Source organism: Scyliorhinus torazame, chromosome 6 (genome assembly GCF_047496885.1).
Source record: "Scyliorhinus torazame isolate Kashiwa2021f chromosome 6, sScyTor2.1, whole genome shotgun sequence".
Lineage (NCBI taxonomy): Eukaryota > Metazoa > Chordata > Chondrichthyes > Carcharhiniformes > Scyliorhinidae > Scyliorhinus > Scyliorhinus torazame.
Genome location: NC_092712.1, coordinates 247752391 through 247766728, shown reverse-complemented (window position 1 = coordinate 247766728; position 14338 = coordinate 247752391). Strand labels below are relative to the sequence as shown.

Sequence of the window (14338 nt, the reverse complement as noted above, 5' to 3'; positions counted from 1 at the left end):
CGTCCCTCATTTCCCTGTATATATCCGACACCCTACCATCCCCCACCCATGTCCCTGAGATCACTCTATCTTGAATCTCCTGCGTCGGGAGCTGTGGGAATTCCCTCACCTGCTGCCTCGCAAAAGCCCTCAGTTGCATGTATCGAAATTCATTCCCTTGGGGCAACCCATATTTTTCCGTCAGCGCTCCCAGACTCGCAAATGTCCCGTCTACGAACAGATCTCTCAGTTGCACAACCCCAGCTCTCTGCCATACTCCAAATCCCCCATCCATTCTCCCCGGGACAAACCTATGGTTATTTCTTATCGGGGACCGCACCGAGGCTCCCGCCCTTCCCCTATGTCGTCTCCACTGCCCCCAAATTTTTAGTGTTGCCACCACCACTGGACTTGTGGTGTATTTCATCGGGGAGAACGGCCCACACAAAACTCAATTTTCTTGAAAAAAGCCTTCGTGACCATCACCGGAAGGCACTGAAACACAAAAAGGAATCTCGGGAGGACTACCATTTTGACCGCCTGCACCCTACCCACCAGTGACAGGGGCATCATGTCCCATCTCTTAAAATCCTCCTCCATCTGTTCCACCAATCATGTTCAATTAAGCCTATGTAAGGTTCCCCAACTCCTGGCTATCTGAATCCCTAAGTACCGGAAATCTCTTGTTACCTTCCTCAGCGGTAAGTCATCTATTCCCCTGCTCTGCTCCCCCGGATGCACCACAAACAACTCACTCTTCCCCATATTCAATTTGCACCCCGAAAATTCCCCAAACTCCCTGAGTGTCTGCATTATCTCAGGCATCCCCTCCACTGGGTCCGCAACATACAGCAATAAATCATCTGAATACAAAGATACCCGGTGTTCTTCTCCTCCCCTGAGTACTCCCCTCCACTTCCTGGAGCCCCTCAATGCCCCAGGGGCTCAATCGCCAATGCAAACAGTAACGGAGACAGGGGACACCCCTGCCTCGTCCCTCTATGAAGACGGAAGTAGTCAGACCTCTGTCTGTTCGTGACCACGCTCGCCACCGGGGCCCTATACAGCAGCTGTACCCATCCAATAAACCATTCTCCAAAACCAAATCTCCTCAGCACCTCCCACAGATAATCCCACTCCACTCTGTCGAATGCTTCCTCGGTGTCCATCGCCACCACTATCTCCGCCTCCCCCTCTGGTGGGGGCATCATCATTACCCCTAGCAACCTCCGTATGTTCGTGTTAAGCTGTCTCCCCTTAACAAACCCAGTTTGATCCTCATGGACCACCCCAGGGACACAGTCCTCTATCCTCGTCGCCATCACCTTGGCCAGGAGCTTAGCATCTACATTTAAAAGGGAAATGGGCCTGTAGGACCCACACTGCAGTGGGTCTTTTTCCTTCTTCAAAAGGAGCGATATCGTTGCCTCCGACATAGTCGGGGGCAGCTGCCCCCTTTCCCTGGCCTCATTAAAGGTTCTCTTCAAAAGCGGGGCCAGTAGGTCCATATATTTCCTATAAAATTCCACCGGGAATCCATCCGGTCCCGGGGCCTTCCCCGCCTGCATGCTCCCAATCCCTTTTACCACCTCCTCCATCTCAATCTGTGCTCCCAGTCCCACCCTCTCCTGCTCCTCCACCTTAGGGAATTCCAGCTGATCCAAGAAACACATCATTCCCTCCTTCCCTTCCGGGGGCTGAGCCTTATATAACCTCTCATAAAATGCCTTGAACACCCCGCTCACTCTCTCCGCTCCCCGTTCCATCTCTCCCTCCTCATCTCTCACCCCACCTATCTCCCTCGCTGCTCCCCTCTTCCTCAATTGGTGGGCCAGTAGTCGACTCGCCTTCTCTCCATACTCATACTGTACACCCTGTGCCCTCCTCCACTGTGCCTCTGCCTTACCCGTGGTCAGCAGGTCAAATTCCACATGTAGCCTTTGTCTTTCCCTGTACAGTCCCTCCTCCGGTGCCTCCGCATATTGCCTGTCCACCCTCAAAAGTTCTTTCAACAATCGCTCCTTTTCTTTACCCTCTTGCTTCCCTTTATGTGCCCTTATGGATATCAGTTCCCCCCTAACCACCGCCTTCAACGCCTCCCAGACCACTCCCACCTGAACCTCTCCATTGTCATTAAGCTCCAAGTACCTTTCGATGCACCCCCTCACCCTTAAACATACCCCCTCATCCGCCAATAAGCCCATATCCATTCTCCAGAGTGGGTGCTGTTCTTTTTCCTCTCCTACCTCCAGGTCTACCCAATGTGGAGCGTGGTCCGAAATGGCTATGGCTGTATATTCCGTCCCTGTCACCTTCGGAATCAGTGCCCTTCCCAAGACAAAAAGGTCTATCCGTGAGTATACTTTGTGAACATGGGAGAAAAATGAGAACTCCTTACTCCTAGGCCTACTAAATCTCCAGGGGTCTACCCCTCCCATCTGCTCCATGAAGTCCTTGAGCACCCTGGCCGCTGCCGGCCTCCTCCCGGTCCTGGACCTCGACCGGTCCAGCCCTGGATCAAGCACCGTATTGAAGTCTCCCCCCATTACCAACTTTCCCGCCTCCAGGTCCGGGATACGTCCCAACATACACCTCATAAAATTCGCATCATCCCAGTTCGGGGCGTATACGTTCACCAGAACCACCGCCTCCCCTTGCAATCTGCCACTCACCATCACATATCTACCCCACTATCCGCCACTATGGTCTTTGCCTCAAACAGTACCCGTTTCCCCACTAAGATAGCCACCCCCCTGTTCTTCACATCTAAACCCGAATGAAACACCTGCCCCACCCATCCTTTACGTAGTTTGACCTGGTCTATCAGTTTCAGATGCGTCTCCTGCAACATAACCACATCTGCCTTTAATTTCTTTAGGTGTGTGAGTACCCGTGCCCTTTTAATCGGCCCGTTCAGCCCTCTCACGTTCCACGTGATCAGCCGGGTTGGGGGGCTCTTTACCCCCCCCTCCCTTGTCGACTAGCCAGCCCCTTTTTTAACCCAGCTCCTCACCCGGTTCCCACGTACCCGTATATCCCCCCGACGGCACCCTCCCGCCTCGACCACCCCATCCCATAACAGCTCCCCCTTCTCCTTAGCAGCAGCAACCCAGTTAACCCCCCCCTCCGCTAGATCCCCCGCTAGTGTAGTTGCACCCCCCATGTTGCTCCCAGAAGTCAGCGAACTCTGGCTGACCTCGGCTTCCCCCCTTGTCCTCGGCCCCCACTGTGCGAGGCCCCCTCCTTCCTGCGTCCCTGTTCCTGCCATAATTACCATAGCGCGGGAACAAAGCCCGCGTTTCCCACTCGGCCCCGCCCCTAATGGCCGACACCCACAGTTCCTCATACTCCCCCCCCCCCCGCCCCCCAACATGGGGAAGAGAGAAAAGTTACAGGATCACAAAATTAACAAATTGAAAAATCATCCCCCCCCCCCTTTTCTCGCCCACATAAATACCCCACCACTTTGTCCCAAAAACTCTTTCTCTCGCCAGACTATTCCAGCTTCTCGTCCACAATGAATGTCCACGCCTCTTCTGCCGTCTCAAAGTAGTGGTGCTTCCCTTGGTGTGTGACCCACAATCTCGCCGGTTGCAACATTCCAAACTAGATCTTCTTTTTGTGAAGCACCGTCTTAGCCCGATTAAAGCTTGCCCTCCTTCGCACTCCAATCCTGGTATACGCGGATCACCGCGTTCTCCCACCTACAGCTCCGAGTTTTCTTCGCCCATCTGAGGACTGTCTCTCTGTCATTGTAGCGGAGAAACCTCGCCACTATAGCTCGAGGTATTTCTCCAGCCTTCGGTCTTCGCGCCAGAACTCGATCAGCTCCCTCCACCTCCAAAGGGCCCGATCCCATTAGCGAGTGAAGCATCGTGCTCACATATGTCCCGACGTCCGCCCCTTCTGCGCCTTCGGGAAGACCCAGGACTCTTAAATTCTTCATCCTCGAATTATTCTCCAGTACTTCCAACCTTTCCACACACCTTTTGTGCTGGGCCTCGTGCGTCTCTGTCTTCACCACCAGACTCTGTATTTCATCTTCATTTTCAGCAGCCTTTGCCTTCACGACCCGAAGCTCCAGCTCTTGGGTCCTCTGCTCCTCCTTTAGCCCTTCAATCGCCTGTAATATCGGGGCCAACAGCTCCTTCTTCAACTCCTTCTTCAGCTCTTCCACACAGCGCCGCAGGGACTCTTGTTGGTCTGGGCCCCATAACAAACGGCCACCTTCCGACGCCATCTTGCTTTGAGCTTCCCTTCCTTGCCGCTGCTCCAGAGGATCCTCCGCAATCCGGCCGCTATCCTCTCCCTTATCCATGCGTGTCCGGGGGGATTCCCTTCTGGTTTACCGCACAGTGTTTTTGGCTGTTTAAATTGCCGTTGGGGCTCCTATTAAGAGCCCAAAAGTCCGTTCCAACGGGAGCTGCCGAAACGTGCGACTTAGCTGGTCATCGCCGCACCCGGAAGTTCCCAGCCCAACTTTCTAACCACATGTCCACAGGCATTCATTTGTTTCTTAAATCATCATTTAAAAGAGCACGCAGAGGGAGGGAGAGAGAACGGTAGAGAAATTATTTAAAAGAGCATGGAGGGAGAAAGCGGCAAAGGATCTATTTAAAAGAGCGCGGAGGAAGATAGCAGCAGAGGAATTATTTAAGAGAGCACGGAGGAAGAGAGCAGCAGAGGAATTATTTAAAAGAGCGCGGAGGAAGAGAGCGGCAGAGGAATTATTTAATAGAGTTCTCTCGTCTGTGCATCCAAACCGATCGCATTCTGGGAAATCAGTGTGACATCACGGGGGAAACAGGTTCTCAATTACTTTCTGAAATGTGGGTAATGTATCAGTAAATCTATGGTTCTATTTGTAATACTAAGGTGCATAGGAGTAATAAAGATTATTAGTAGTAGGGTTTATTTAATTATAAAATGAATTAAGGATAAATTAATTAATACTGCTGCAGTATATGGGAACTGGTGGACCTCAGGGTGATCCCAAGGTAACCACATCTGCAGAGTCTGCTCAGAGCCAACAAGCTGGAGGACAAGTTCCGGACACTGTGATGCATGGGGGCGTGAGGAGTTACCTGGTTACTTCATTCCAAAGGCAGTAACACCAGAGAATAGGGTCTTCTGATTTGTTCAGTGGTCAGAGCCAAAAGGTTTTGACTGCGAGTGAGGCAGATCACAGAACTGAGAAGGTTGAAGTGGAAGAGTCTCACTTTTTGCAATTGTCCAACAGGTTCAAGGTTGTTGCAGCTTGTATGGATGAGAGCAGGGGCTGCAAGGTGGATGGACGAATTGGCCATGATACAGAAAACCATTCAAGTGGGTGAGTAAGTAGAAATGTAGGAGACAGTATCGTCAGGAGATTGACACAGTTCTTTGCAGCAGGGAGCCCGAGTCCAAATGGTGATGTTGCCAGGGTTTGGATAGCAAAGATAGAACATAGAACATAGAACGATACAGCGCAGTACAGGCCCTTCGGCCCACGATGTTGCACCGACATGGGAAGTCAAAAACCAAAAGCCATCTAACCTACACTATGCCATTATCATCCATATGCTTATCCAATAAACTTTTAAATGCCCTCAATGTTGGCGAGTTCACTACTGTTGCAGGTAGGGCATTCCACGGCCTCACCACTCTTTGCGTAAAGAACCTACCTCTGACCTCTGTCCTATATCTATTACCCCTCAGTTTAAGGCTATGTCCCCTCGTGCTAGCCATTTCCATCCGCGGGAGAAGGCTCTCACTGTCCACCCTATCTAACCCCCTGATCAGTTTGTATGCCTCTATTAAGTCTCCTCTTAACCTTCTTCTCTCTAACGAAAACAACCTCAAGTCCATCAGCCTTTCCTCATAAGATTTTCCTTCCATACCAGGCAACATCCTGGTAAATCTCCTCTGCACCCGCTCCAAAGCTTCCACGTCCTTCCTATAATGCGGTGACCAGAACTGTACGCAATACTCCAAATGCGGCCGTACCAGAGTTTTGTACAGCTGCAACATGTCCTCATGACTCCGGAACTCAATCCCTCTACCAATAAAGGCCAACGCTCCATAGGCCTTCTTCACAACCCTATCAACCTGGGTGGCAACTTTCAGGGATCTATGTACATGGACATCTAGAGCCCTCTGCTCATCCACACTTCCAAGAACTTTACCATTAGCCAAATATTCCGCATTCCTGTTATTCCTTCCAAAGTGAATCACCTCACACTTCTCTACATTAAACTCCATTTGCCACCTCTCAGCCCAGCTCTGCAGCTTATCTATGTCCCTCTGTAACCTGCTACATCCTTCCGCACTGTCGACAACACCACCGACTTTAGTGTCGTCTGCAAATTTACTCACCCACCCTTCTGCGCCCTCCTCTAGGTCATTGATAAAAATGACAAACAGCAACGGCCCCAGAACAGATCCTTGTGGTACGCCACTTGTAACTGAACTCCATTCTGAACATTTCCCATCAACCACCACCCTCTGTCTTCTTTCAGCTAGCCAATTTCTGATCCACATCTCTAAATCACCCTCAATCCCCAGCCTCCGTATCTTCTGCATAGAACATAGAACAATACAGCGCAGTACAGGCCCTTCGGCCCACGATGTTGCACCGAAACAAAAGCCATCTAACCTACACTATACCATTATCATCCATATGTTTATCCAATAAACTTTTAAATGCCCTCAATGTTGGCGAGTTCACTACTGTAGCAGGTAGGGCATTCCACGGCCTCACTACTCTTTGCGTAAAGAACCTACCTCTGACCTCTGTCCTATATCTATTACCCCTCAGTTTAAAGTTATGTCCCCTCGTGCCAGCCATTTCCATCCGCGGGAGAAGGCTCTCACTGTCCACCCTATCCAACCCCCTGATCATTTTGTATGCCTCTATTAAGTCTCCTCTTAACCTTCTTCTCTCCAACGAAAACAACCTCAAGTCCATCAGCCTTTCCTCATAAGATTTTCCCTCCATACCAGGCAACATCCTGGTAAATCTCCTCTGCACCCACTCCAAAGCCTCCACGTCCTTCCTATAATGCGGTGACCAGAACTGTACGCAATACTCCAAATGCGGCCGTACCAGAGTTCTATACAGCTGCAACATGACCTCCTGACTCCGGAACTCAATCCCTCTACCAATAAAGGCCAACACTCCATAGGCCTTCTTCACCACCCTATCAACCTGGGTGGCAACTTTCAGGGATCTATGTACATGTTCTGCATGTGCAACTAGGGGCTAAATTCGAAACCAAAACCTTAAAAGGTAATAATCTCTGGATTATTATCTGAGCCATGAACAAATTGATATAGGACGAAGAAGATTAGAGAGACGAATGAGAAATCAGTGTGGAAGAAATGAGTTTCGATGCGTTGGGGCAGTTGGATAAAGTGGGATCTATACTCTTTCTAATGGTCTTCACCTGAACTGTGCAGGGATCAGTGTTCTGGCAAATTTTATAACTAGACTGGTAGAGAGGGCTTTAAATGAAACAGTCGGGGAAAAGAAGGAGAGAGAGAATGACAAGTTAGTAGGGCAGGGTATAGAATTGGGTAATAATATTAGGCAGTTGCTTCTTAATAGTTAAAGTTTAAAACAGTTCAGACTTGCTTCTGTTAAATTACAAGGATGTTTAAAATGGTCGGAAAAATAGATTACACCATTCTGATGGGATGTTGTAGTTGAGACACATTTGGTAAACGCTTGAACCGCTTAATTTCTACTTTATGCTGTTCCTGATCTGACCCGTGAATGCTTTATCCTCACGCTGACTAGAAACACAAGATGAGTATTTTAGGCTTACACGTTGAAAAGAACAAGAGTTTCTGTATTTTCTAAAAAGGCAAAAGGAAGTCAATATAATAAACAAGTGCTAACTAGTTAAAAGCAGAGTAATTAATTAGAACGTACTGTTTCCAAGCACACAAAAACTAGTTTGTAATAATGAGATATGAGTGAATAAAATCATTCCGCAGATTAAATGGATTTCTGTCATGTTGCACAAATGGGTTGCTAGACCTGTCAATCGTTAAGCAAAATAGTATTAGAATTCTCACAAGATATGGCGAAGCTGTCTGCAAGTTAACCTGGTGAGAACATGTATAACAAAAGCAGCTAGACTTATCAAAATTGGTCTCAAAATTACAGCAAGTATACTTACACAAGAAGTATGATACCAGAGCCCCAGGAATGTAGCGCCCAATAACTGCACAAAATGTACAGAGGCTGCAAACAAGGAGACAAAACTGGAGGCGTGGGTTGGAGGAAGGAATAGAAAGAAAGGTTATCAGATTGCCATATGTCAGAAACTGCAAGAGAAAAAGACATTTGCATGACATGAATAATTGCTGGAACATTATGGCCGGGTTTCTCCGAGCCCGCGCCGGTTCAGAGAATCACCGGGGGCGCGAGAATCCCGTCCCGCCGCTCCGACGCCGATTCTCTGGCGACCGGAGAATTGCCACCAATCGCGACCGCACGGCGCCGGTTGCAGGGCCGCTGAAATAGGCTCCCGAGGTGATTCTCCGCACGCGACAGGCCGAACTCCCGCCAAGTTCTGCCAGCATGGTTCAGACCTGGTACCACCCAGTGGGAGCCCGGACCCGCGGCCGATGTGGACGTCCTGGTGGGGGAGGCGGGGGGGATCTGACTCCGGGAGGGGGGGGCCTCCACGGGGTCCAGGCCCGCGAACGCGGGCTTCCGATCGGCGGGCATGATCTGGAGGGGGCCTACCTCATGCCGCGCTGGCCCGCTGTTCGGTCGCCGACATGCTGCTCCGCGCCGGCGCGGAGACGGCAACCACGCGCATGCGCCGGCGTGGAGATGGCCGTCGCGCGCATGCTCGGATCCGAGCTGGTCGTGTGGGGCCGGCTTTCAGCGCCGGACCAGTGCGCAGCACTCCACCGCCATTCTAGCCCCTGAAGAACAGGAGAATTACTGAGCCTGGAGGCCAGTTGACGCCGGCGTCACTCACGCCGGTTTTGACAGCGGCGTCAACACTTGGCCGCGAAATCGGTGAATCCCGGCCTAAATGTCAACATTTGGAACTTCGGTTTGAATAAAAGCAAGGAAATTCAGGTAACTTTGATATAGCTTGCATGTGGGACAGCAGTCTACAGATTAAAATAATTTTGAAATTCAATAATTATTTGTCAAACTCATTTACAAACAGCGCAAAGCTGTACATTACAACAGCGCAAAGATGTATATTAAGAGAAACTGACTGGCTAAAATGCACCACATAGGTGTCTGTCAGTGAGCAGAATAACCAGCAAAAGGAAAATACCACACTCTGCACGCCAACCAGGATGCAAAGCGGAAGCATGTTTGTTTTCCAATGTGTTATTTCAAGATAATATTGCATATGTAAACAACCTACATTAATGTCAATAAATTATGTTAAAATACATGTTCAGCTGGAAAAGAAAAGCTAACCTTAGTTAGATCAGCGCCTTGCATCGTCCTTCAAAGCCCTTCATTTTTTCTTTGGTTATTTGCTGTGGCCCATGTTACACCACATCCCCCTAAACTTGAGATTTTGAAAGGGAGTGGAATTTGGGGAGGGGGTGGAGAGAATGCCATGCCTGGCCAAGATCATTAATTTACGATCCTGTGCTATTTAACACCAATGCCTCATTTACATCCTATGATGTAGTGATGCTGCCGTTGTACTAGGGTGGGTAAAGTAAGAAGTCTTACAACATCAGGTTAAAGCCCAACGGGTTTATTTGGAATCACTAGCTTTCGGGGTGTAGCTCCTTCATCAGGTGAGTCAATCATCCTGCTAGTCAGCTGCCCAACCAAATTGAACGTTATCATGTGAGAGTACCTGTAATAAATGGGTTTAAGAAATGTACCTTTAAGAAATGGGTGTTTATCAGTGATGTCAGAGTGTGGGTGGAGCTGGGCTGCCTGTCAGCTTTTTACTTTCGTTTTAGGCTGTTTGCTGCAGGGTGTGTTTTAATTTTGTTTTCAGTGTTGGAGCTGAAGCCAGACAGAGCAGGTGCACTGTTGATCTCTCTGCCATGAAAAGATTATCTCTTGATCATTTGGTGAATTGAGAATGATAAATGTTCTCAGTAGTGAATGTAAACAAAGAACAACAAAGAACAAAGAAATGTACAGCACAGGAACAGGCCCTTCGGCCCTCCAAGCCCGCGCCGACCATACTGCCCGACTAAACTACAATCTTCTACACTTCCTGGGTCCGTATCCTTCTATTCCCATCCTATTCATATATTTGTCAAGATGCCCCTTAAATGTCCCTATCGTCCCTGCCTCCACTACCTCCTCCGGTAGTGAGTTCCAGGCACCCACTACCCTCTGCGTAAAAAACTTGCCTCGTACATCTACTCTAAACTTTGCCCCTCTCACCTTAAACCTATGCCCCCTAGTAATTGACCCCTCTACCCTGGGGAAAAGCCTCTGACTATCCACTCTGTCTATGCCCCTCATAATTTTGTATACCTCTATCAGGTCGCCCCTCAACCTCCTTCGTTCCAGTGAGAACAAACCGAGTTTATTCAATCGCTCCTCATAGCTTATGCCCTCCATACCAGGCAACATTCTGGTAAATCTCTTCTGCACCCTCTCTAAAGCCTCCACATCCTTCTGGTAGTGTGGCGACCAGAATTGAACACTATACTCCAAGTGTGGCCTAACTAAGGTTCTATACAGCTGCAACATGACTTGCCAATTCTTATACTCAATGCCCCGGCCAATGAAGGCAAGCATGCCGTATGCCTTCTTGACTACCTTCTCCACCTGTGTAGCCCCTTTCAGTGATCTGTGGACCTGTACTCCTAGATCTCTTTGACTTTCAATACTCTTGAGGGTTCTACCATTCACCGTATATTCCCTACCTGCATTAGCCCTTCCAAAATGCATTACCTCACATTTGTCCAGGTTAAACTCCATCTGCCATCTCTCCGCCCAAGTCTCCAGACAATCTAAATCCTGCTGTATCCTCAGACAGTCCTCATCGCTATCCGCAATTCCACCAACCTTTGTGTCGTCTGCAAACTTACTAATCAGACCAGTTACATTTTCCTCCAAATCATTTATATATACTACAAAGAGCAAAGGTCCCAGCACTGATCCCTGTGGAACACCACTGGTCACAGCCCTCCAATTAGAAAAGCATCCCTCCATTGCTACCCTCTGCCTTCTATGGCCTAGCCAGTTCTGTATCCACCTTGCCAGTTCACCCCTGATCCCGTGTGACTCCACCTTTTGTACTAGTCTACCATGAGGGACCTTGTCAAAGGCCTTACTGAAGTCCATATAGACAACATCTACTGCCCTACCTGCATCAATCATCTTAGTGACCTCCTCGAAAAACTCTATCAAGTTAGTGAGACACGACCTCCCCTTCACAAAACCGTGCTGCCTCTCACTAATACGTCCATTTGCTTCCAAATGGGAGTAGATCCTGTCTCGAAGAATTCTCTCCAGTAATTTCCCTACCACTGAAGTAAGGCTCACCGGCCTGTAGTTCCCGGGATTATCCCTGCCACCCTTCTTAAACAGAGGAACAACATTGGCTATTCTCCAGTCCTCCGGGACATCCCCTGAAGACAGCGAGGATCCAAAGATTTCTGTCAAGGCCTCAGCAATTTCCTCTCCAGCCTCCTTCAGTATTCTGGGGTAGATCCCATCCGGCCCTGGGGACTTATCTACCTTAATATTTTTTAAGACACCCAACACCTCGTCTTTTTGGATCACAATGTGACCCAGGCTATCTACACCCCCTTCTCCAGACTCAACATCTACCAATTCCTTCTCTTTGGTGAATACTGATGCAAAGTATTCATTTAGTACCTCGCCCATTTCCTCTGGCTCCACACATAGATTCCCTTGCCTATCCTTCAGTGGGCCAACCCTTTCCCTGGCTACCCTCTTGCTTTTTATGTAAGTGTAAAAAGCCTTGGGATTTTCCTTAACCCTATTTGCCAATGACTTTTCATGACCCCTTCTAGCCCTCCTGACTCCCTGCTTAAGTTCCTTCCTACTTTCCTTATATGCCACACAGGCTTCGTCTGTTCCCAGCCTTTTAGCCCTGACAAATGCCTCCTTTTTCTTTTTGACGAGGCCTACAATATCATTCGTCATCCAAGGTTCCCGAAAATTGCCGTATTTGTCTTTCTTCCTCACAGGAACATGCCTGTCCTGTATTCCTATCAACTGACACTTGAAAGCCTCCCACATGTCAGATGTTGATTTGCCCTCAAACATCCGCCCCCAATCTATGCTCTTCAGTTCCCGCCTAATATTGTTATAATTAGCCTTCCCCCAATTTAGCACATTCATCCTCGGACCACTCTTATCCTTGTCCACTAGTACTTTAAAACTTACTGAATTGTGGTCACTGTTACCGAAATGCTCCCCTACTGAAACATCTACCACCTGGCCGGGCTCATTCCCCAATACCAGGTCCAGTACCGCCTCTTCCCTAGTTGGACTGTTTACATATTGTTTTAAGAAGCCCTCCTGGATGCTCCTTACAAACTCTGCCCCGTCTAAGCCCCTGGCACTAAGTGAGTCCCAGTCAATATTGGGGAAGTTGAAGTCTCCCATCACCACAACCCTGTTGTTTTTACTCTTTTCCAAAATCTGTCTACCTATCTGCTCCTCTATCTCCCGCTGGCTGTTGGGAGGCCTGTAGTATACCCCCAACATTGTGACTGCACCCTTCTTATTCCTGATCTCTACCCATATAGCCTCACTGCCCTCTGAGGTGTCCTCTCGCTGTATAGCTGTGATACTCTCCTGAACAAGTAGCGCAACTCCGCCTCCCCTTTTACATCCCCCTCTATCCCGCCTGAAACATCTAAAACCTGGAACGTTTAGCTGCCAATCCTGCCCTTCCCTCAACCAGGTCTCTGTAATGGCAACAACATCATAGTTCCAAGTAGTAATCCAAGCTCTAAGTTCATCTGCCTTACCCGTAATGCTCCTTGCATTAAAACATATGCACTTCAGGCCACCAGACCCGCTGTGTTCAGCAACTTCTCCCCGTCTGCTCTGCCTCAGAGCCACACTGTCCATATTCCCTAGTTCTCCCTCAACGCTCTCACCTTCTGACCTATTGCTCCCGTGCCCACCCCCCTGCCATACTAGTTTAAACCCTCCCGTGTGACACTAGCAAATCTCGCGGCCAGGATATTTATGCCTCTCCGGTTTAGATGCAACCCGTCCATCTTATACAGGTCACACCTGCCCCGGAAGAGCTCCCAGTGGTCCAGATAACCGAAACCCTCCGTCCTACACCAGCTGTTTAGCCACGTGTTTGTCTGCTCTATCTTCCTATTTCTAGCCTCACTGGCACGTGGCACAGGGAGTAATCCCGAGATTACAACCCTCGAGGTCCTGTCTTTTAACTTTCTGCCTAGCTCCCTGAACTCCTGCTGCAGGACCTCATGCCTCTTCCTGCCTATGTCGTTAGTACCAATATGTACAACGACCTCTACCTGTTTGCCCTCCCCCTTCAGGATTCCCTCTACCCGTTTGGAGACATCCTGGACCCTGGCACCAGGGAGGCAACATACCATCCTGGAGTCTCTTTCACGTCCACAGAAGCGCCTATCTGTTCCCCTAATGTGCTTCTGTTAAAAGGTGTTTCTTCTGTCTTCTGGGTGTTGTTTGGGAAGTTATTAAGGATTACTTACTGTTGTATTCTTTGGGGGTTGTATTTGAATTGATGGTTGCTAAAATGGTTCACTGTATGTTTTAAAAAGGTTAACTTGAGTACATAGTACATAGAATAAACATTGTTTTGCTTTAAAAAAATACTTTCCATTTCTGCTGTACCACACCTGTAGAGTTGTGGGTCAGGTGAACTCCATGATATACTTTGGGGTTCTCTAAACTTTGGCCCATAACAGCGTAAAGAAACAGCTGATTTTGAATAGGTTGAAATTGTGAAAGTTGTTGGTCAATTATTCAAAAATATTTTAACTGTGAACTTTTGTGTGTTGTAGAGAAGTTGCATTTTCTTACCTTCCCAGGGTTTTGTTTTTTGAAACGGGACATCTCCTCAAAAAACACAGTACAACTCATCCATGACTCTGTGAAGCACTGGCTGAGCCTTGGCATGCTCTCCTGTTTGGCATCAGTCACTTTCCAGCTGAATAAAAGAAAAGTTAAATGTTCTTTTAGAAGAATGAAATCAACCAGAGGCACGAGTCCATCTTGGCACCAAACTTATTTACTGTACTAGTGCATTAGTGTTGTTGTGCACTTGGCAGTCTTGACATTTTCCACAGTTTGGATCACAGGAAAAATATCCTTTGCCAACAATCTAGAATGCTAAATCCAGTAACGGTACTCCATAGCAGAATCACTGATACACAAAAATAA

The 14338-nt window shown here is 48.5% G+C and overlaps 1 protein-coding gene across 1 annotated transcript in view; it reads right to left on the bottom strand.

Moving 5' to 3' along the window:
• LOC140425367 (reticulophagy regulator 1-like) overlaps positions 1-14338 on the bottom strand; it is a 132168-nt gene that overhangs the window by 69314 nt on the left and 48516 nt on the right. The window contains exons 2-3 of the mRNA XM_072509559.1: positions 13979-14105; positions 8142-8226 (exon numbers count right to left, since the gene is read on the bottom strand). Of these exons, the coding sequence (XP_072365660.1) occupies positions 8142-8226; positions 13979-14105 (212 nt within the window). The remainder of the gene's footprint in view (positions 1-8141; positions 8227-13978; positions 14106-14338) is intronic.